At 30.1% G+C, this 25,162-nt stretch overlaps 1 protein-coding gene and 1 long non-coding RNA gene across 2 annotated transcripts; one reads left to right on the top strand and one right to left on the bottom strand.

Annotated features, from left to right (window-relative positions):
• Positions 1–15,014: 15,014 nt before the first annotated feature.
• On the top strand, positions 15,015–17,842 carry LOC119662633. Its single transcript, XR_005250844.1, has 4 exons — positions 15,015–15,626; positions 15,693–15,841; positions 17,251–17,377; positions 17,444–17,842. It is a non-coding gene; the product is annotated as an uncharacterized LOC119662633 (long non-coding RNA).
• A 4,914-nt stretch (positions 17,843–22,756) lies between these two features.
• On the bottom strand, positions 22,757–23,856 carry LOC119690231. The gene is made up of 2 exons (XM_038105248.1): positions 23,563–23,856; positions 22,757–23,509 (listed from the first exon to the last, which is right to left on the bottom strand). Exons 1-2 carry the CDS (start codon positions 23,764–23,766, stop codon positions 22,940–22,942), a joined length of 774 nt encoding a protein of 257 aa, XP_037961176.1. The 5' UTR covers positions 23,767–23,856; the 3' UTR covers positions 22,757–22,939.
• Between the last annotated feature and the right edge of the window lie 1,306 nt (positions 23,857–25,162).

Genomic DNA, 25,162 nt, shown 5'->3' with positions numbered 1-25,162 from the left:
ATAGAGATGCTAAGATAGACAAAATCTTCGACAGCTTTAAAAGCTATCGACGCCCACTTTTGTCAGTAGCCTATATATATTTCGTTTTGCCCGCTTCATCACTAGGTACGCCTGTGCAGTTCCTGTGCAGTAACATCACATTTTTTAAACCTAATAATGTCAATAAAGAGCTGGATATATTTGTTAACTATTAACATGTGCTATTATGATAAATTCCTGTTCTGTGCACGGTACATTGCCGAGAAAACTAAAAAATCATATGATCATATCATATGATATGAAACATCATTTGAAGCATCGCACGGTGTCAAAAGGTTTGAAGAGATTTGAACCTGCTCAACGTAAAACTGCAATGGTATATTAGCGTGCAGAAATACCGAATTCAGACAATACTGTATAAACGCGACTCCTTATGCGGTCGTAGAGATCTACTTTATAATTAAAGAAAGAATGGTAGATGTCAATCTGGTATTTTCATCGGTTTAACATGGCTTGAATCTATACATAAAAATAATTTATAATAAAAAATTTAAATATTTTCAATATTAAAACAGTCATAGTGCCATAGTTAATATTAACTTCAAGCTGATATTGACTTATTATAATAAATGGAGAGTGAACACGATTTTTTTAAATATGAAGTTTGATGTGAAAGAATGAGTGAGAAATGAAAGGAGGTAAATTGTTGTCATCTTTAACATCTGTTTTTTGATATAGTGTCTAGTTCCTCCATTGTTTGTAGGGAGTTGATTTCAAAATGTTTTCATGAAATTCATTGAACGTTTCTAACGTAGTGCTGAGCTAGAAGTAATCTATTTCAAATAAAGAATAAAAATCAAAATAATAAAGGCTTCGATATACGTGACCTAGAACTTTAAGAATTTTTATTTATTATGGAGACATATTTACATTTTCACTTTAATTAAAAATATTAAATCCTGTCATTAAAAATCTTCTTATATATTGAGTTTTATTATCTCTAATTAAATATAATACCGAAATATTTACATACATATTATCGTCGTAACATAGACATTCCTGTTCAATACATAACTGAGTAGGAACTGAAAGGAATATATACCAAAATTAAAGTAAAATCATTAATTTTGAATTTGCTAGAATTTGGCAGTACTTGCAGTCAAATCAGGTTATTCGGGCATGTACACCAATCCATTTCACCTCTGGGTCATGGCAACGAGAGCACGGGCATACCATCACACCATCGCACCATCGCACCATAAAGCATTACGAGTAGTAAGCAGCTGTGACCAAATGCTGCATTTCGAGGCATAAAAAAGCTTATTTCACTTTGGCATTTCAATTTATTACAAAAAGTTATTTCGCTTTGTTCCCATTTGTTGTTGTGTTCGTCCTATTCGTCCTGTTCGTTGTTTAGTTGTTTATTTCTCACTTTTCGCTTATTTTCTTGCATTTTGTTTGTTAACTTCACAAAACTACATAAACTTTTTTGTGGCTTCTTTTGATTTGAGGCAGCAATGGTTTTCTTGATTTGAAGTGCTGCGTTCTGCGTCCTGCATCCTGTGTCCTGCGTCCTGTGTCCTGCGTAGTGGCGACCGATTCCTTTTTTAGATTCAAAAACTATTTCGCTTTCTACAACAATTTATCAACTTTGAATTTTGTTAAGAAAAACCAAAAATTGCATTTTGCACAAACATTTGTTATAATATTGCAATAATTCGAGTGCAGTTAGCCAGTGGTGTCCTGTAGGAGTAGCACTAACTGCATCCTTCCACTGTTAGCTTTATCAATAAATTGCTGTTGCGGTCTGCTGAATTCCACTTTCAGGGATTCACTCTGATTGAAAAACTCAACTTCAGAATTCCATTAAGGCAACAAAGCAAATTGTTTGAGCAATAAACTTAATGCTACTTTCTGATGTTTGGAATTAGCAAAAAGGACATGAAATAGGGTTTGGCAATTGTCGTGATTAAAAGTTGGCTTTAAGCTTTTAATGGTGAAATTTAATTAAATGTCAACAATTTATGGTTTAATAACCACAACATTAAATTAATTTAAGTATAACTTTGGTCGTTATAGAGAGGTTAATGTACACATAGTTCGGTGAAATCCTAAAGACTTATTTAGGACGTGTGCGAGTTAGGCTAAGTTGATGCTAAACCAAATGGGAGATTTTATGGGATTTTTTGCACTGCACACATTTTGCCATTTATCAACACGTATCGACACATCACTACATTATCGGCACAACTTAGAATTTCCCTCATTTAGAACGCAACTTAGCCTAACTCGCACACGACCTTAATAGAGGTAATTACCATTATATAAACTTTCTGTCACTATTTTATTTATAAACATTCTTTTTTTTATATTTTTCTTATCCTTCTTCATTAGCAGCTGCTTAAATCAATATAACTGCTTTAATGAATGCAATGGGAACATACTATAAGTGCTTTTGCTTATTAAAGTAAAACTTCATGTGTATAAAAAAATTATTGGATTAGAAGTAGTTATAATTTAATATTATTGTAAATTATTTTTAAAATTGTAATTCAAAAATCTTTACTTTAGTTCGATTAAATACTGTAAATGTATTAAATCTTAGTGGTCTGAAATCAAGATATTTGGGACTAGATTTATACCTTAATAGTCTAGAATTTTTTTAGTTGGGCTTTTAGGCGCACAATAGATTTTTTAGGTCGGTTTGCATTTATACTCTATTATTTAGTAATAATAAACAAATGTTACTATTTTCATATACTTAGTATAAATACGTCGTCTAATGAGTTTTACAATCAGTAGAACTGATACGTTCCCTTGACTGTGATGTGTTCAGCGAATACTCGTCTTTTATTTTATTATCATTTTAAAATATTAAATTTTAAATTATTATTATTTATTTAAATTTTTTAATATTTAATTTCTTAAAGCAACATTTCCAAGAAGAAATAACATCAAACTGAAATATTAAAAATTTTGGTTCAATTTTTCTTAGCTTAGAGCGTTAATTGCAGTTTTGAGTAAAACTGCATACTACACATCCTATAGTAGACAATCTATAGTTAAAAAAAATCCTTTTAAATAAAAAATAAAACGTGCCTTTGTGTATTTTCGTGACGTTCTCATATGGAAAAAGAAAAAGTCGGAAAGTCATCATCATCACTGTCAGAGTCGACAGCACAAAAACCCATTTTCACTACAGACAACACACAAAAATTGAATTGAAATGCGTAAATCGGAAAAATTGAACTCCTGGCAACAATTTAAAACTCATTTTTATAGGACATTTTCTTCTATTTCTAATTTTTGTAGAAATTTTGATGAACTCACAATAAAACAAAAGAAAAAGAAATTGTATTAAAACTATTTTTAATGAAACAAATCTGAATTAAAAAAAAAAAATTGATAAACCATAAACCTTTGTATTCAGATTGGATATCAACACTATCAGTATGGAGTTGCGTATTCACACCGGGTGCTGTATGAATACTATACTATCAATACTATATCAGCAGAGGTTGGTTGGGCCTCGCTTCTTAACAAGGAGGAAGTTATGCCAAATACATAACGTGCCGGCAAAAATTCTTTGGAATTTTCAATCCCAAGCACACAGAGCTTCTGCTGTCCTGAACAATAGAGTATCTTCATGACGGTGATTAAAAGCCAAAGTTACGCCAAACTCTATATATACCGACTTACCAAACAAATGGTATGTCCACCATACCTGAATAACTGTTAAGCATTTATTTTTATCTATACCTAAAAAAAGAGGTGTTAGATAGACTAGCTCTCTTCCAAGAAGGAAAATATATTCAAGCTAATCGCTTAGATTGGCATCGGTGAAATTCTATCGTTACATCACATTAATACATGTATAAAAAGTACTGTAATGTTAAACGTTCACGGCAGTTAATAATATTAACAAACTATGGACTTCGTTTCATTAAAGCAATGAATATGGATTGAACAGTTGTCTACCACACCTGGTAAATTTTTAACAAAACTTGAGTTCGATGAGACCACTTGGATGTCAAATATTATGATGATTACTGCCTTGTTTCCCTTCAGCCATACGTGAACACTATTGTTTTTATAGTAAATAAATCATTTAACACAGTTTCGTGTGTATTTTTTCTGGTTCCGAGGCTAAATTTACTGTTCAACCTTTAAAAAAATCTCAGTAAATACTTGCTCAAAAAATAAAACACAAGTTAATATAATATATTTCTACTTATTTATAAATTTATATATATACATTTTCCTCCTTGGGGATTGCCACCTTGACGTGATGAGGAGGCTCAGTAGTTACGAAGAATCTTTGAGTGATGTCGGCGGTAGCTTGTTAGTGGTAGGGCCTTCCTTGCCGGTAAGGTCGAGTGAGAGCAATGAAGCTAAGCGCAATCCACAACGTAGCGTCGGTATTCATAATGAGCGGCTGCAAAGGGCGTCTGTTTTCCAGGTTAGCTGCGGCCTATTTAAAAGTGATCTGTCACTACGTGCAAAGGTTGCAGGACTGACATTGCGTTTATAACACATCGTCAGAGCTTTGCTACCTTTACTATTTTCTGGATATAAAACATGAGTCAAAACGGTGCGAAACTCATGTTCAAACAGAATCTCTTTGTTAGGTACAACTGTGACCACATGACCCAATGTTCCCCTGGGAACGTAATGGAATGAAGAAGAAGATATATGCATTTTCGTTTGGTGAAATAATGAAAAAGTTATTGAAAATAGTTGATTAAATTCAGCAAACATGTGAAATATACAACTGAACCAGAATAGATTGATTGCCTGTTAATTGTCTATTTCATATCACTAAACCGCTATTCTCTGCCAATAGGAGGTAGTGTGTTCATCCAATCAAAGTATGTGCGGTCAGTTTGACCACTCTCAAGTTTATAAAAACGCAGGTTTGTTGGCCATATATGTATATAACGCACTTGACACAAGAAAGCATTATAATTCAAAGTATCTTATTGTAAAATATAATTATTAATATATAACTGATTATAAAAAATTTTATTCGGATTAATGTATTTATTAAATTTAAATACTTATAAGAATATTTAATACGAGTATTAATTGGCATTCAAAATAAATTACTTTTGCATGCACATGAAAAATAATTGAGGAAAAACTTATTTTAATTTAAATTGAAAAAATCGAAATTTACACGGACTTACTTTTATTTATGATAGGTTTTTATGTATTCGAACTTCAGTCAATTCATAAACTTAAATATGGAAATTTTTTAATTTCCGTATTAACCGCAATTGCCCAACGTACCTGCATTAAACACTTTCAATTAGTTGCTGCTCCTCGAAACCGCAAATTTATATAAAAACATAACATTTTAAAACGGTTTTAATACCGTAAAATAAAATAAATAATTTTTAAATTTAACTATACTTATTATGAAGTTAATCGTTTAACTTAAAAATAATATTTATTAATATTTTAATTTATTTTTTGCTTAAAAAATCATTTACTTGATTTCCTTTGAAGTTTTATTGTAATTTACCAGCTACTTGAAGTAATAAATTAATTTTAAAAATGGTATTAAAGCAAAAATTAATTAAACCATATATATTTTATTTTATTTTAATAAATACAAAAATGATAAAAAATAATACATATTAATGGCAATAAAAATGTTCATCAGAAGTCTTAATTTTCCTTAACCCTATAAATATGCAATTTAATGTTTTAATGCATTTTGTTTATCTTCATACATAACATAAGCAAAATATAATAAAAAATTGTCGAAGAAGGAGAAAGGTGATTTTTATACATATATTATATATAAAAAAGTATGCAAAAAATTTGAATCTATAAACAATTATACAAAGATGCATTGAATTTTTTAAAAGAGCTATGTAACTATATATAGAAATAGGAATAAACAGAGTTATAGCTCCCAACGGGGCGGAGCACTGCGACCATGATTGATCTTTTGTGTTGCAACAGACCATAACTGAACAGAAAACGTTTCGCCTTCAGAATAAAGGCCAAATTGTCGGGCGTTGAGATTAGTTCTCGACGCAGTGACCTCTTCCTGGCCCAAATTACGGCTGGGTAGTCACAGAGAATGTGACATGAAGTCTCGTCGATAATCTATCTGTTCGAAGCAGTCCATGGTGACCTGTTAAATATCCCACCAGCAACTACAACTCTGTTCTGCTGAAGAAATACACCTTCCGATAACTGTAGGGATAAACCAGCTCTTTACCCTGACGGTTCCTTCGACTGTCGTGCAGTAGCGACTTCTCTCGGCTGAAAACCATTTATCAACCTAGTTGTAAACCAACTTAATTCACAATAAGGCTCCATTGATTCCTGTGTAACCAGGGACCCAGCAAAGCATCACTTTTTTTTTGCTTGCCAGCTGCTGCAGCATATCATAGAAGTCTAATAGAAACAATTGAGAAATTAGATATTAGAAATTGTGATTAGACCCTAGTGGTGCAGACTGAAATCGTGACTATTAACAGTTTATTACTATTTTTTAAGCTTTTCTTTATTTATTTAAAGAGAAATGCAAAAACGATGATATTGTTAACAGGAAATAGTTTTACACATACAAATTTGAAACAAAAATAGAGCACTTTTCACACAAATGACCCTAGTTATTGCACTGAACCGAAACGGAAAAATTTGCGTAAATATTTACTCACGTATGTGAAAATGCACATGTTTTCTAAAATATAAAAGCAAATATACGGATGAAAAAGGAAGAATGCGCGCAAACCTTCAGGAAGGTTCATATATTGTATTTCAGTGTTACAGTTTGCGTTGGATGTAGTGATGTAGGATGGTTGCCAGATTTGCACAATTGTAGACAGCGTGAGGCAATTCAACGGGCAAGCGAGTAAGTGGTTTGGAATGTAGCTCTGTTGCAATTTTCCTAAAATAAGAGAACAATAATTTAAAGACTTGAATTAATGGGGGAAATCAGAGGTGCAGCCGGTGGAGAATATGAATCGGCATATTTCATATACTCCCTCCCACACATTTCAGCTCTTGAAGATATGACGGTTCGAAAGTAGTTGAAGTAGAATAACATAAAAGTTTTTCACTCCTTTCTTTCCTCGTTTTTGATTTATATATATGTTCTATTTTTTTTGGTTTCATTCCGTACACTGCGAAATGTGCGTTTTGAATTGTTGATGTGAGCCATTAAAAAGTTTTAACGGCATAAGTGAGCCTCCGTGGGAATTGTAGTGAAAGATGTGCGGATGTTACGCTTTCCATACTTACAGTGCCAACTAAGTCTCAACGAATTCACAGAAAAGCGTTATTTTTCCCTTTTTCCCAAAAAATTACTAAAATAATAGCGGAAATTTTCTCTGTAGGATTAGGGAGACTGATGTGAGAGTGCATAATTTATAGGAGTTGAACGTAGGATTAGAACTGTGAGTTTCAAAAACTTTTACATATATTATTTGAATAGTTTTTGTACAAATCTATATGTACTCGTAAAATGCATTAATATGTCACCATGAATATATTTAAAATATTTTAACATTTGTATTACATGGCGCAATGAAATAAATGTTTATTTTGTCAGCAGAAAGTTTCAAGGTAATGAAACACTCCTAGTTTTCGAAATGAAAAGTGGCAAGCATTTAGGTTGTTGTTGAAAGGACTTAACGAAATTTTATTTAAAATAATATTTTAATTTAAAAAATATTTGGTCTTAGAAATCAAAATTAAGAGTTTTCAAGTTTGAAATAATGAAATTTTTCCCCTAGTATGGCTTAGGGTAGTTTTAGTAAACTACCATACAAGCACATTCTTCCATTTTACATTGTTAATGGATCAATCGGACGGATCATTGTTGCGAAGAGTAAAACTTAATTTACTCGTAAAAGTTAATTGAGAGTAGATAGTTGATAATATGATGGAGCCACAAACTCTTTATCTCTTCAGTTGTAGATACTTTCGACTCAGACAATATATCTATTTATCTCAATGTATATGCTGTAGAAGTCCAGATTTTTTCGGACTTGTAGGTTGCGCAGTGACAATGGTTTCTGTTGTCCTTAAGAGATCAAAGCTTCTCGAGAGGTTGCAAACCGTGCCACTTCACTTTCGTCCGTCTGAAAAGTCCCGCTGGGCAGTGCATTCACTCTCATTTTGTTTTACATGGTCAACCTCTTTCGCAGCTTTAAGGCAATCAGTTCTTCTTTCTTTTTGGGGTTTTAAAAAATTTTAGAAAACGGTTGTGTTACCTATTGGTACTAAGAAGTCTGAGAGTTTATTCGAATTAAATTGCATTAATAGTGGTAGTACGCAGAACAGTTCTTACAGAGTCAATTCGTTACTTAGAGACATAGTATAGTAAGTTTTTACATGACCCACATGAAAGATAGGTTCCTTTGAAAAACTTTTCTGCTTCTTATGATGCCAATGATCTAAGGTAGGTATTTCCCATAACTTATTTCAACACAATTATAACCGTATTTACAAATTATTGAAAAGGGATGTGGCACTGCGACCATTGGGTCTATTGTGCCCTCTTATTGGGTTAATGTAAGTCTCTGGTATAGAACCTACTTTAAATGCTGTTTGCTAAATAAAACAACTATTTAACTTTATGGTTGAAATGTAAATCATTTTATTATTAGAAATTATTATTCAAATATGTTTACAAGAAATCACGTCACTTTACTGTTTCTATAAATGTGGAATAAACAAGTAACAACAAATTAAAGGGCGATGAGCTGATCATGCCATTTACTCGTTTCTTCAAATTTATAGAAAAAGTTTACAATTCTTGCGTACAGACATGTGCAGGGGCGGATTTATACGATTAGGTTACCTACAAAGTTTTATTGCCTTTTGCGTAAGGATATATGATCCCAGAAGTCTGTATGGTTGACGCTATTCTCTTCGCAGAATCTACAGTTTGATTTCGTTTAGATGCTCAGTCTATATATTAGGCATCTATTTGAATATATTCAATTTGGTTTTCTTTTTAAAAAAATAATTACGAATTTTTTGTGAATACAAAATGGTGTGGATTTGGAGTGAATTGCAAAAAAATATTCTTGTGTTTATGGTAATATGTAATAACACAGAGACTTGTGTCGACTGAATCAGATAATTATTGTTCTCTGACTACAATATTTATTGACGCTATTATTTTTATACTATTATAAAGTTATGTATTAATTACTCTTAATTATAGAATGGTTGCAAATAGAAACGAGAAAACAACTACAAATTTTTTTGTTAATTTATTGAAATTTCGCTGACCATAAGATGCTGTTCCGAGTATTGCCAAATACTCATCATCGGTAGCCTTAGGATATATTCGAATGTTTTGATTAGTTCATAGGCCGTATAAAATTTGTTTGGACTGCAGTACTCTTAATTATTTTGTGGTTTACAAATACCATTTAATATATGTAAACATCGAAACATAAAGATGGATATATTCGTGAATATAAATGTCTCATTGCAATATTATAAGATACATTAAAATCATTGTAGATATTCTTTCTTTTTATATGTATACATATAGGCTCTCAAATCAACTTCAAGATCAAAAACCAAAGTTTTTAATTAATTTCTATTTTGCAACTGAGCAAAAACTTTGATAAAAATTTTATGTTATAATGGAAAAAATTAAATAAAATAAAAAAATTAATTTGCTGTGCTGAAATGTTGAATTTTGTAGGAATTCGTTTTGTTATTCCCTTTTAATTTTTATGATTTCATGTTGACAATTTTAATAGAAAACCAAAGTCAAAAGTGCGTTAACTTATATGGAAGTGACAGCTGTGCACTGTGGTGCATTCTATACTAGCCCAAAGTTATCAATAAATGCCAAAAAGGCAGGGTATCGAAAGAATCCTTTGAACTTATGCTGAAATAAAGAAATTTCAAATACAGATGTTACCAAACACAAATAATAAATCCAAATTTTAAATAAAACAGACACACACTCATTCATTCATTCATTTAGGGATATTCACAAAAAAAATCAAATACATTCAATTTTGTTATTATGTTATCCTTGTTATTTTTATTATTATTATGTTGCGACAAAAAATAATGCAAAATTTTTAAATAAAAAATAAAAAAAGTAAAGGTTTTGTTTTTACCCTTTTCAATTGACATTAAAAGAAAAAAAGATATTTCACTAGGCAGTGAAAGTAACAACGGCATTTCACTAGGCAGTGAAAGTAACAACGGCATTTCACTAGGCAGTGAAAGTAACAATGGCATATCTCTTGGCTGTGAAAATAACAACAGATAATTTTTAATACTCTTTATAAATGATTGAACTATATTTAATCCAAAAACTAATGTGGTAAATCACCTAAAGACCTTAAAGACATCATTTGCAAATCACATCAGAAAATAATGTTAAGATTGGATCCCTCAAACGCAGACATTATAAATGGTAAATTATAACACAGACATATCAGTCCAATTTGGTATCGAACATTAGCAAATTGGGTTTAGTAAAAACACTAAGCAAGTATTTCCAAAATATTATATTTTGTATTTGGAATGTACTATCTTCCATTTTCAATCTCCAATCAGTATGAGGAACAGATTCCACATAACAAATTCTATTTTTACAATGACATTGCTTACTGTGAAATAACAGAGCAAGAATTCGGAATCTTAATATTTAGCAGGTTACTGAAATATTTAATATATATTTATATATTATAACGGAAAAGTGACGAAATATTTCAAAAAATCTATGACGTTTCTGCAATTTTTTGGTACGTTGGCAAGCCAGGTAAACCCATCAATCAGTAAAAAGTTCCGTGTAGTAATATCAGACAGAAATGACTAAGAATAGAGCATACCATCATTCATTGGATAATTCTATCTGTGATACACGGATGGCCCAAAAAATATGGAAGGAGAGACTTCGAGTGACTTTAAAACTAGTGTGAGAATACTCTCAACTTCCCAAAGATCTTCATCACTTTATATGGTTACCAGGATACAGCGCATTTAAGGGAAACGAGAAAACCGATGAACTAGCCAGAATATTATATTATTCATTATTCTCATAATATATTTAACCGAAACCATTCTGCGATCCTTCATGGAGTTTTTTCAAACTTAAAATTAATGAATGGCTGAAATAAGCAGCTCAGATTGATAAGGATAATATAATTGCCTGCAAATAAACTAAAGAATTCATGCCGAATCGATCAAAAGCTACTAAAGCTGAACAGAGAAGGCAACCGACTTGTCACAGTGTTTCTCACTGGACATTGCAGAGTGAAAAAACATCTATCGAATTTAGTCAGACTTTGTCACGAAGAAGGGGAAATAGCAGAACACATTCTGTGTCACTGTGATGGTCGCGCCAGACTCAGACATCGGTACTACACACTATACTCTACTATACACTGTCTATACACTTACAACGAAATTAGGCAACATCTCTCCAAAGGACTTAATGGCGTTCTTAACTTCTACGCGCCTATGGAACTAAAGTGGGTTTGTCCCAATAATCCTCAAAGGATGTAGTAATGTGGTGACATGTTTCCTGGCTCTTTCAAAATTTAATCTTGTCTAATTTCATCTAATATACAAATCATATAATTTAAGGCTATGCCATCATATACAGATAGTCATGCTATGCAAATACTTGTAGCATATTTGTGTCAATTTTAAAATATTGCAACTATCTTGGAGTTTTTTGATTGTTTCTAAATTTTTTAATTGAAATCATAAATATAATTCGGAATAATTATTCGGAATTTTATTGAGTGTGTAAAGCAATTCGTAATCATTTGTGCATAACTTTTAAAATATGTGATTTTAAAAATAAATTCATTTCATCACAGAAATGTCTTTTCTAGTTTGTAGGGATTTCGAATTCACTAACTTATGGTATCTTCAAATCGAATTTTAAAATATAATATTTATTCAAATGTATGTTAAGTTAAGATTGTATGCAAGAATTTATTTCAATTTCAGTTTAGTAGCAGTTTTATTTATGGTCTTTTTAATCACTTAATATCAATTTTATGATTTCATTCAGATATGAAGTGCAAGTACAATAACAACAAATAAATGCACTCCATTTAAGTTTGTATCCAAAATGATACTTAAATCAGTTTTCAGTATTTTCGAAATTATTTACAATTACTTTATAAGCATATGCAGCATTTTGAGTGTATATAATCCAATTTCGGTTAGCCACAAACAGAGTTTAATAGAAGTTGAAATTAAACTTGCAGATACAATTTTTAAGGCATCCACATAAAGTCTCAAGCACACAGGAAATGGTAAATAGGCGCAAGGAAGGAGTCTGAATGTCCTGGTGTGTGTGTGTGTGCGTGTGTGTGTGCGTTTGTATTTTACGTGTATTTTGGCTTCAGAACTACAGAACTAGAGCCTTTGCAATGCAGTTTCAAAATATTCGTACTTTGGCTGCCATAAGTTTCATCCAGACGTTATCCTTACTTAAGCAAAAATAAAATATTCATTGCTTAAATGCATAACTGAGTATAAACAATTTTTTAATATCGTATAATACGAAAAAGTATGAATAAACGTTGAAATGCATGTATTATCCTTGCCCAAGCCTGCATGTGTGTACTATAGAATATATGGTTTACGAGGAGTAGGTACGGAATAGTAAACAGGTAAGGACTAATATACAAACAAACAATAAATATACATATTTGCAGAAAGAGTAAACATATTCTTAGCCGGCTTTTCGGAGTTAACATGACTCCTTTTCCTTTTCAAATGAACAAAGCTAAAATTGCTTTTGGATGGAAAGTGTATATATATGATGTGTGTGAGTGTGCCTGAGTGTGTGTGGGAAGTGCAAAAAGTGCTACTTCAGCGTTACCGATTTTGGCGTAAGTCGAGAAAATGAAAAATTATCTATTTTTCGCATAAGTTGCATGTTTTCATGCATCAGCTGAAGTTGCAAGTATTTCTTTAATTGTTTTTGAAATAATTTACAAGGACTTGAAATGCTTCATTACGCAGAACTGTTCCTTCAAGTTTTTGTACTACGCAACCAGGAAGTATGTGGAAATATTGTTTTCTACCTAAATTGTGTGTGTTACCTTAACACATTTGCGAACTATTTTAAGTACATATTATACATATACGTAGAATAGCTGCCAAAAAAAATACTCATTATAATACTTAGAATTTCTTATTTAATATATGAGTCTGAGAGATACTTTCGAAGTAACATACGCTGTAAAATAGTTTTGGAAACTTTTCTTTTAAGCAGTTTCACTTATTTTGCTAGTTTTTTCTTTTAAATTTTTCTATAGTTTTAAAATACAAAATTAAATTTGATTTTAACATCAGCTATAAGAAAAGTAACTATTTACTTAATAGAAACTATTGTTCTGATTTGGCAGGGCACAATTATAACCCTAGGTACTTACAATCTTGAAAAATAATTTACAAATAATTAAATATAAGAAATAATTCCAGTAGACTATTGTTGATGGGTATTTGGCAATACTTAAAGTAGCTAAAGTAGGGTCAGCCAAAAGTTTGATGGTTTGAAAATAATAAAAATTATGTTGTTGCAATGCACTACTGTTCGAAACCCTTTAATAATGTGGTTAACAATATACAAAGAGTGCTTAATAAATAGTTCATATTCAGAAAATAGTCTGTCACCTTTCAAAACACGTGTTTGTTTGACATAATCGAATTAATGTTGCTAGAAATATGGGTGACCTCACCATTCAGTGAAAGGCATTATCTCATAATATTTCATGGTATTAAAATGAGCCATTATTTCTTTGGATGTAAGATTTGGTGCAGAAAACTGTCACTCCAACCTAATCTAATAGCTTGTTTTCACTGCTTACTTAGTAAATCTTATCTTACAGTATATTCATATTGTCTCATTAAGGCAATTTTGCTCATTATAGCCACTAATGAGGATTATTTACCATATAAAGTGCTTTCATATAAATGAGCTTATTAGCAATAAATCAACTCATTTAAGGCGAAATTTTTCAAATGTAACCCTTAGAAATAATTTTCCCACAAGGGAAATTTACAGCTGAGCTGTAAGCAAACTTACTGAGAAAGTGAATGTTTTATAAAATATCTATTTTACGTAAATGAATACGTAAATGGTATATAATATGTATATATATATACATAAATGATTTAATGTATCAATTATATACTTAATTTTTTGTGTTATATATTATTTAGTGAATTTTTTCTAAACAAACAGAAACTCTTTTAAAACTTTTAAAGAATTTTGTGACACATGAAATTCTTTTTCATACAATAAGTAACTTATGTCAATGTAAACGAAAAAATCTTAATGTTACTTAAGTAATTCACTAAGTGAGCAGTGGGAACATGGGTCATTAAAAATTAGTTTATACAAATAGATACTAAGATGCTTTGTTATTGAGTAAAAGAAACATTTTATGATATTGCCTTAAATTATTAATGTTCCTGACTGTTCTTCATGGCTAAGCTGTAATTAATTTGTCCAGTTGCGAAGAAAATCTAGAAAAGTATTCAGCACAATAAAGAACACAACAGCCCTTCAGGCAATAACTCGAAGCAGTGTTTTGGGCGTTTTAGAGTTTTCCATTGCTCTCTTCACTCATTTCCTGAATATTTCAGCAAGAAAGGAGCTTATTTACAAGGAATTTAAGTAGTGTTTGATGTTAAATGAATGCGAAACGAAACTTTAGTTCCCAACTGAAGAGCAACGCTAAAGATTGCAGAAACAGTGATAAATGCCAAAGGTTTAAAATTCATACAAAAAAACACTGAGCCAAAAAAAAAACAATAAATTATACAAAACATTAAAATAAATACATTAAATACATGAAAGAGTTTTTATTTTTAAATAGCCTTAGGCTTTTTGCAATGGTGAACGCTGATTTTATTTCATGAATTTAGCATTAAAATACATATTTTCGCCTTTTTGAACATTTTTTGAACATACAAATATTTATTTTTCCAAGCAGATACCTTTGATTTTTTTAATTAAAAATAAGTGTATGCAATATTAAAATACATTCAGAATATTGGGAAAAAAATTGTTGTATTGTATTTATATTTTGTTTTTATTGGTTTTAATATCTTGTCGTCTTTCAATTGGAAGGTTAAGCAGGAGTGTACTAAAAATAGTGCTAACATGCCTTATAGAGCCGTTAAAATACCTTCCAAGCAAAATTTATATAGTTTACAATCACAAATTAATCGTGTGACCGAAAAATTAAAAGATATGGAGTACAAACGTGAATTATTGGAGATCAAATACAGAATATATGAGGAAAGCCTAAAAGAAGCGCTTAACAGCGTTGAGTTGGGTTTGAAGAGAAGGCAGAAAAAGAGAATGATTTTCAAAAGTAGACACAGTTTAAATAGCAAAAAAAGTGCCAAACAATGAACTTCGAACTAAAAGGGACAGTTGCAGAATAAAAGGGACAGTTGCAGACTAAGAGGGACAGTTGCAGACTAAAAGGGACAGTTGCAGACTAAGAGGGACAGTTGCAGACTAAAACGGACAGTTGCAGACTAAGAGGGACAGTCGCAGACAAGTAAGTGGACATTTACGTTGAGCTTTCTCATAAGCTTAGAAGGTACACAAAAGTTATAACTAAAATAAGACTGCACTGACACTGTTGCTCTTAGCCAGAACCAGAGTAAGTATTATTTATTTTGTCTTATAATCAATAATGACTCGTATGAGTTGACTTTCTATCTTCTAGACTTTAGCTACTAAAAAGAGAGAGGATATGCTACAGCTCTTGCGCATCTAAGAGCTGAATATTTTTAAATCGCTGAAATCCTCAATATTAAGAGATTACAAATACTTAGATTGTGAGCTTACGTGAGGAGTAAAGTACGGTGAAGTATGGTGAGTAAATAATATTGTCACTATGGGCCTCAAAGTACATTTTCGAATTGGTCACAAAAAAAAATTTAATAGATCAAAACCCCACCCTTCTTTTGATTTTGGACTGACACATAGTGTTTAGAAGAAGTTGTATATATTTGCAGGTATTTCGATGAAATTATGACTTATATTAGCACTAATTTGCATTCCAAGTAATGCTATGTACAGAGAAATCTTAATATCACAAACATTATCATCATTGTTTTAGCAAAATTAAGTCGTTTTTTCTATACAAAATTCAGTTTTAAGGTTAGAACGAAATTAAGAAAAATCGGCTTAATTTCGTTGAACCAAAAGCTGAACTTAAGGAACATTTTAAACGCAACTACAAGTAAGATAAATTTTAAGCAAAAGATAAAGTTGAGGTAATGAAAAAGTCATATTTATTTCTAAATATATGTCAGTTGACTTTAATAAAACCGGGAAGTTATTTTGAATATGGAAAAAAACTGTAACAGTTACTAATTTAAAATAGAGTGAAAAATAAAGCTAATAAAACTACTGAATGCCATCCTTTATGGTTATAATAATCAACTTTTAAAAATTCCCAGATGCAAATAGTTTTCGGAGCATGTAATTTTTGACATTTAATTTATAAACAAAAAAATATGATTTACCTAATTTTAGGCAGTATGAACACTTTCAAAATTAACTTAATTTCATTTTTACGAAATTAAGAAAATTTGACTGTCTGAACATAGTATTAAACAGCAAAAAAGTGATAAAAAAAAATGATATAATAGCAATAATTAGCAATATAATAGCAATCTATTGTAAACGGAAAGTCTTCTAACTTCATCACATCCGATTCGGCATAAAGTTTTTTTATTCGCTCCTTTTTCGAATTAAAAGAACTCGTTTCTCAAAAGATTTGAATTTTTTTCCTTGATGATGCACGCCCATGGGGTTTTGAGAATTTACACTTAGGACATATTTATAAATTATCACCATTTATAAATTAGATAAAAAATTTATCTCGTTTATAAAACCGAGATAAAATTTATTATAGGTTCTGTAAATGGTATAAATGAGGGACATTTTCAAGATAATTGATTGAACATTTTAAAATAGTTTAAGGAAATGACAGGCTTTGTTGAAATCAAACTGTTAACAGTTCGCAGTTATACTTTTATGCAGATCATAGTGATGAAATCATTGGATCTTTAACCAAATTAATGTGTATGATCAGTAGTGGCGAAAGGGGTGTTTGCTGTTGGGCTATCAGTCAGAACAAGAGAAACGAAAACTCGAGCCGAAAAAAGAAATGCTTCATTACGTTTTCTAATTTCTTCAATTAGACCAAAATATAGAAGACTTAAACATACTGGTATTCAGTATTTCATTGTTTCAATTTATTTACTTTTTTTAAGGTTTTAAACTTCAAAAAGATGGTTCGATGGTGTACGATTACTGGCTTGAAACTGTAAAAATTTATGCTGCGAGAAGGATAAATGTTTTAAAGACATAGTAATATCAAAGTTATTGAGGCTCTGGTTGGTAAGCTTTAAAAAAAAAAATTTAACTTGAACTAAAAAAGAAAGTAAATGATACTATTTATTACAGAAGGGATGTGTTGGCATATTTTTAGTACACGTTTTAGTCAAATATTATAGTTTCTTTTTTTGGCTATTATCAATTTGGTAAATTTGAAAATGATGATTATGTTCAAAGTCATAATTTGGAAAAATTATAAAGCAAAATTTCTATGGAACCACTCTAGAGCAACAAAAGGGATTTCTTGCAAAAACCTATAACAAGATTGCTCACCGGATGAACGAGGATGTGGAGTTTGGTCCAAATTTAAATTTCGAAAAATAAAGAGAACGTGACTATTGGACTATGATGTTTTATTCCAAAACATTTCGAAAAAATTCCTGCTAAATTTCCAACAAGCCTTCCACCTTAAGATCGAAAATTATATACAAGATATATAAAACCAATGAAATAATTAAAAATAAAAAATTAAAAAAAATTTCATGTATTTTAATGGCATTTCCATGCATATTTTTGATTTTCCACAATTTTTATCTTTAACTTATTAAATTGATATTCAATTAGTAGTGATGCAAAACTAAGAACTAACTAATCTCAATTTGCAAAAAAAAAATGTTTTGAGATAAGTACTTTGGTTCCACATTTATTCCATTACTTACAAGTGTTCTATTGATTAAACGTTGATTTGGTGATCTTTTAAACTATTCTTAATGATGAAAGTGTGTTGTTTTCTGGACGAGGAAACTATCTATAAAGTTTATGTCGATAACCTACTATTCATTTTAAATGCAATGGTTTTGCTATTATTTGTTTAAGTGTCATAAAATTTCTGTGGTTAATGAGTGAGGAGTATATCTCAGCGATGCACTGGGCATGATCATGGTAATGCTTTGTGGTTTAAGCTTAGGAATTATTAATATATAATTCCACCACTAACATGTTGAATCATCATCTGATAATTCAGAATCGCAACATATTTCAAAATACATAAAAAAACCAAAATTTCACATATATTGCAAATCGATTAAATTTTCTAATTCTAAGAAAAAAGAAAGTGAATCTAAAAGAAATATTCAACACAACCATCGTACTTTGGTCTTGACTAAGCAGTTTTTTTATTCGACAACTCAAACACTATCCGTTATCCAGTAATTTTATTTTTATTGTCGTATAGAAATCGTGAACTTGTCAATCATTTCAACAAGATATACATATATGTATATAGATATGACTTGACCATGTACTGCTTAAACATTCGTTTCAAATTTAATGCAATATTAACATCATTAAATCATTAATTCAAAACAAATAAAAAATAATAATAATAAGAATATGTTAAATATTACAAAAATCCATTCATTCGGTTTTTTCCATATTTTCATTCATTTATTGAGAGAAATCTTTTGAATTCCGTTCATATTTAATATAAAAATATAAACACAATAAGTATAATATGAAACGTGGAAAAATCAGATAATAAAATTCCCAAGAACAAAACTTGAAGTTGTTTACAGTAGTGCCTCTACTACCGCAAACGATAAATAATATTTATTTTTTATATTATAAGAGCAATTATTTTTTCAAACAGTTGAGACTATTTAAATTAAAAATAAATTAATACAAAACAAAAAAAAAGTTTTAAATGAAGTTCATACTTAATTCATTTCTGATCTATCAAGCTTATAAATAGCGATAGAACACTGTAGTTTTTAATATCATTCAGAGGGAATTCTAAATTTATTTTGATTTATGCCATTAGTTGTAAGTTTACTTTCCGTACAGTCAAAACTTTTAATTAATAAAAAATGTTCTACAAATTTCATATGCAGAAAATTTTAGTGTTGCTTATATTCTTAAGTACAAAGAAAGCGAAATCTTCATTAGTTTTTAACAATAAAATTACTTCAGATACTAATAATGGTTTGGAACCAGTCACAACAAAACCACCAGACAACACTCTGACAGCTTTCAAAAGAAGTGAATTCCGAATACATCAACAAAATGCAATTCTCACAAAAGCTGAACAAAGTACTATATCGAGGCTCAGTGTTGAAGAATCTATTTCTGTCACAGCCGTTTCAGAACTACAAAGTCAAAAGGTCGGCACAATATTAGAAATTAATAATCTTCCAAATAAGAAAACATTTGAAATTGGTACAGTAAATGACAACTCAAAAATAGAAACTCAATTAATAGTTGACACTTCACAAGCTACGCCAACCGTAGAGTCTCGTACCATAAAGTCTATATTAAGCGATGTGTCAGAAATTGAATTACCAACAAAGACGCTACTTGAAATATTATCAACAACACGACTATTGCCGCCAATGGTTCCGGCGATAACATCGGTAGCTAGTGACACGTCAACAATAACATCAATAGCTTACCCAGCAAATGCAATGTTTACTAATCCAACAACACACACACAATCCACAACAGTAACTGATCAAGAATTAGTACCTTACTATAAAAATGACGACGTGGATATTCCTTCAGGCGAGCAGAATTTGACGGTTAATAGACGTTTTGGTGGTGCCGATGAGGACGAATTGAATAATAGTCTAATTTCAGGCACTGATATTTTGTTAGATTCGCTGAGGCATTGTCCAGCTGGATTTGAAGTGATAGGCTTGCATTGCCGGCGGAGAGCGTAAATAACACAAAAGTTTTGGTGTGATAAAATATATTTTAAATAATTTTCAAAGCTTAATGTAAAATATTATAAAAAGACATTAAAGTCAATAACTTCATTAGTGCCAGTTTTCAATTATCTCTAATTTATATAAAATAAAAGTATATGAATTTAAGCAGTGAATATGATGTCTTTTGTGAATAAAAAGAACCTTTCTTATAATAAAAAAAAGGCTTTTTATTATATAAATAATTATTTATTTCCATTTAAGAATCATTGATGTTAATTTAAAAGGTAAATATCAGATAAAATCAGGCATTAATGAGGAACGTCACTAACAGGGATTGAATAGTTTCAGGTGCCATATTTGGAATATTGAAAAATATTTCCTTTATCAGATAGTTGAACTCTTGAGGCATATGTGCGAATCGGTTCGTATGTAGAACTCAGCTAGAGAAAAAATTATACAAATATATTACATCTAAAATATAAAGTTTTCATTCTTTTATTCTAACTTACTTATTTCATATAGACTTCTTCCTACCGTAATTCATTAATTACAGAGGCTCTAAAGTATCTTTTTTGTATGCATGATGTGAAATGTATGATTTGTTATTTTAGTTTACGCAGTTATGTATATTGAAGAATATTCTATATCTAATTAATTAGGTAAATACATTCATCGTAAATAAATTATTTGTGATTTAAGGTAGAACCTATTGGACTATATTTAATATTATAAAGAAAAAAAGAAAACCATGTCTTGAACATAAACTTTTATTTAAAATTTATTAAAGTTGATTAAACTGATAATAAAAAGAACAGTGTTGAAAGAATTCAGTGTTGAATGCTACTATCAAGGATTAAATAATTTCTCAACTTCCTTTAACTTTAGTAGATAATATTGAACTTCGTTCTCCCCGTTTCGGGTGCACGCCATATTTGGAATATTGAGTAATATTTCCTTCATTATATAATTGAACTCTTGAGGTATATGCGAATTGGTTCGCATGTAGAACTCAGCTAGGGAAAAAATGTAGTATATAATGCAATATAAGAAAAGTAATAAAATTATTTTACACTTGTAACTAAAGGTCTTTTCTGGACGACCCTAGTTAATATTGCTTATAAAATATATTACAATGGTGTTTTATTGTTATTGCTTATGATAACAATTAGTGTTTTATACATACCCTGTAGCTGAGATATAGTAAATGCGCGCCTTGTGTCATAATAATCCTCAAAAATTTTCGTGATATTTTCAAGTACGCCAGGATACGCCTTACTCAGTTCCGAAATATAATTTTTTAAGCGATACATATCTATGGCGATATGCGATTTCTAATTTCTAAAATTTAAAAAACGAATAAATTTTTATAAATTTAATCGACGTTTATAACAAAACTCAGGTTACTTTATAAAATTTTATATATAAACAATGCGATATAAAAGTACGAGAAAAATCACCACTGAATTTCTATAATATTTATTAAATAAATCAGTTAAGACCAACTACGCAAACGTAGACCAACTTGGCAACGTAGACCAATAGAAACAATTATGAAAACCCAAGCATTGTGTTAAAATCATCAGCATTCGCTGTTATTAGTTCGCCCTTCAGCACACATTTATTCGTAAAATTGTTCTCTTATGTAGGTATTATCCCTAAAGCATTAATAAAAAAGAAAATACTCTATTGTAAATCCAATGCGTGTTTACCTTATTTACTGGAATAGATACTGTAAACAAAATGTTACATTTGAGGCTCTACTCTATCCAATAAACATCAATATCAATGACTTATATGAAAAATTACACACAACTTTTTGAACCATTATTTTAGTGCCATAGTTATAAGTTGATATAAGAAAACAATATAATCTCTAATATAGTCCAAATAAAATATGGACAGCGCAATATAAACGTAACCAGCAATTACCATAAAAGCAATGAGAAGACATCTCCGACTTCTTACCAATCTCATTTAAATGGATAACAAACTAAAAGGGCATATTTGACATTAGGAAGTTGTCAAGAAAACCACCCCATTCATCTTTGTGATAACCTATAACAACCAATAAAACCAATTTTTCCTACTGCGACTAATATGTGGTATTTACCAAAGGAATCGGATAAAGAATATACACTTTATACAGCCTTAAATGTGTATATTTAATTTTTCAATAGATCAAAACTTTAAAATGGATACATTCGTGATTTGTTCAAACGGAACACTCTTTAAAAGCTTCTTAGGCAGTAGATAGTGTGATAAAAATGTATAGTCAACGTTCTCCAAATTAAGAATATTGGTACGCAGTTGCAAGTATTTAATATTTGAGGTTCCTAGCTAGTATAAAGAAAATTATAGCATTTGCATTTTCTTTTAATTATAAGATATTACCAAATATCAGACAAACTTGCGAAAAATTCTCCGACTGACTTCAAAAGACGTACACCTTTCGTGGAATATATATTAATCAAACTGCACCAGTACTTAGAAAAATCGAATATAAATGATTTGTAAAAACTTTTATTCAAAAATATTTGAAACTCTTTAATTGTAAATAGATTTTAACTCAGTTTAATTATTGAATTCTTTACTGGATATGTTAATGTTAACTGGCATATATCAAAGAAAATATTTTAGAAAATTCTATCTGACATCTATAGATGCAATCAAATATGGAGTAAAACACTCAATGTTACAATATTTTTTTATTAAGTTTTATTCTATCTTAGCAACGACTTCTTAAACTTTTTTCACTATTTTCTTAGAATGGGATACTTTATTAAACGATTAAGTCTAATGTTGACTCACATATAATAAAAAAAAAACTAAGCATTTAATACGAAACTGATTATAAACGTTTTTTTTTCATCTTCAAATGATTTTTAGACTTCAATAAGTAGAGTTATAGTAATGATTTTTAATCCTAGTTGCGATATAACTTTTCAACACTTTTTACGCTCAGCACCAGCATATCCAATTGTAATAAGAAATTGCGCCTATAGTCCTTATCATTAACGACTTTAATAAAGAAGTTTTCTATAGATTCTCTAGCTGATATCTTCAATGTATTAATATCGTTCAGAATAGCCCTCAGCGTGACACATTGAAATGCAGCGTTATGCATCAGCTGAAATTCACGCTCCATATATAGTATGAAAACCAATACGGTTGAGAAGTCCAACAACGAATTGTTCACAATATTTGGGTTAGCTTTCAAATAAATTTCTGCTTGCTGGAAATTGTCAATTTTATTATAATCGTGCAGTACATTTGCATTGTCAACCAAAAGATTTAAGAGGCGGCGAGTAATCTGCAATTTTAACCTGTCTTTATATTCCTCACCATTTGCCACGTTAGGACCGCGATATTGCGTCTTATAAATATGATATGCGACAAATGAGCAGTACAACGACTGTTGTTTTATTTGCCTGCAGAACTCTATATCAGCTGTGTTTAGTGCCATCTCATCAATAGAAAGATTTTCATAGACGTTCTGAAAGTAAAATATATGTAATTTTGTAATTTTATGTTTATTCAACGACCTACAGATAAAGGTAGATATCCATTGTTACTAACACTAACCATGAACAATGCTCTTGCTGCTCGTTCATTGAGATCAAAACGTTTCATTTTCAACGTGTGCTCCTGTTGTGCTAAATTGAACGAAACTTCGAAGAGATTCTTAACGCAATTTTTCAAGTGGACAGCACGCTGTTTAGCAAGAACAATTTCCGATTCTTCACAAACCATTTTAAGGATCTTTACAAAACCACTTCTTTGGATTTCTTTGAAGTCAATTTATAATTTTGACATAAAATTGCACGTACAATACAAACCAAATTGTTTTATATAAAACTGTCAGAACAAAATTAAATAACAAAAAATTAGCTTTCACTGTATCGAAATATAAATATTTCTGTAAATATTTCAATGTAATGAACGCAGGTTCTGTAAAAATAAACTCCGAAGTATGAGGTTTTAGCTTTTGCGAACGGTTGCATATGAAATTTAAAGAAAATCTGAAAGAGACGTAAGTTTTGTCATGCACTGAATGCACTTGCACTTGTATTTCGTGAAGTACTATAATATATATTTATAATATACAAAAAAAAAAATATATATATATAAAATGTATACATTTTAAATGCTTAAAAAGATTAAAATTTTACCTTTCTATCAAAATATAATATAAATTAACTATATAAGATGAAATATTTAGTTACTTTAGCTTTACAATTTGAAAGTAAATATCACAATAAATTCGAAAATTCACGATAAGTTTTTTAATATGATTAGCCACTTAAGATTAAAACTCGAAAATACAATCATCATCAATGTGTTAATATATAATTAAGCATAGATAAGCCTTATATGGCGTTTACGCTGCCCGCAAATGTCTCATTTCAAATCAGTCATTTGAAAGTGTTTACATTCATTTGTTCTCACATTAAACAGCTGATTTGTCAACGTGCCTGTTGCTTTAGTTTTTGGCTTGTGCTCAAAAATATATTGATGAAAGTAAAATATACCTTTAAAACTTACAATATAAACTGAAAACTGAAAGTATTTAGCTTTTTAACTTATTTTATTTTTCGATTTTGTTCACCTTAAATGAGCTGATTTATTGATTATAAGCGCATTTATATAAAAGCACTTTGTATGGTAAATTCCCTTCACTAGTGGCAATAATAAGCAAAATCGCCTAAAAGAGACAGTGTAAATGAGCTATAAATTGAAATCACATATGTTTCACTTTTTCTATCTCGTTATATGATATTAGCTCCTATAAAAAACTCTAAGTACTCGATACCTGAAAACGGAAAAAAATCAACAAACAAGGGAGTGTCAAGAATGTATAACATATATCATTGCCTTGCTTAATAAATAATGCTATTTAGTTTTTAAACCACATATTCTTGACAGAATACAAATAACATGACGACCATAGTTATATCTTTTTAGAGGTATGTAGGGTGACATTCACATGTTTGTATTCAAAAACTTTTTATTTCATTCTCTTGACATTTATGTTTTTGTGTTTTAAAACAATTTTGCAGCAGAAATTAATACATTTTTAAACACATTTACCAAAAACATTAAAATGTATCATATTATTCAAAAGTTGATCCGAATTAGAGAGGAACAT

This window comes from Teleopsis dalmanni, chromosome X, assembly GCF_002237135.1.
Source record: "Teleopsis dalmanni isolate 2A chromosome X, ASM223713v2, whole genome shotgun sequence".
NCBI lineage: Eukaryota > Metazoa > Arthropoda > Insecta > Diptera > Diopsidae > Teleopsis > Teleopsis dalmanni.
The sequence above is the reverse complement of the archived record's forward strand: the minus strand, read 5'-3'. Positions and strand labels throughout refer to the sequence as shown.

Coding starts and splice junctions, on each gene's coding strand:
- LOC119690231 (XM_038105248.1), bottom strand. CDS start 23,766: ATGGTTTGTGAAGAATCGGAAATTGTTCTTGCTAAACAGCGTGCTGTC. Junction 23,510..23,562: donor ATGGATATCTACCTTTATCT/GTAGGTCGTTGA, acceptor TTTTACTTTCAG/AACGTCTATGAAAATCTTTC.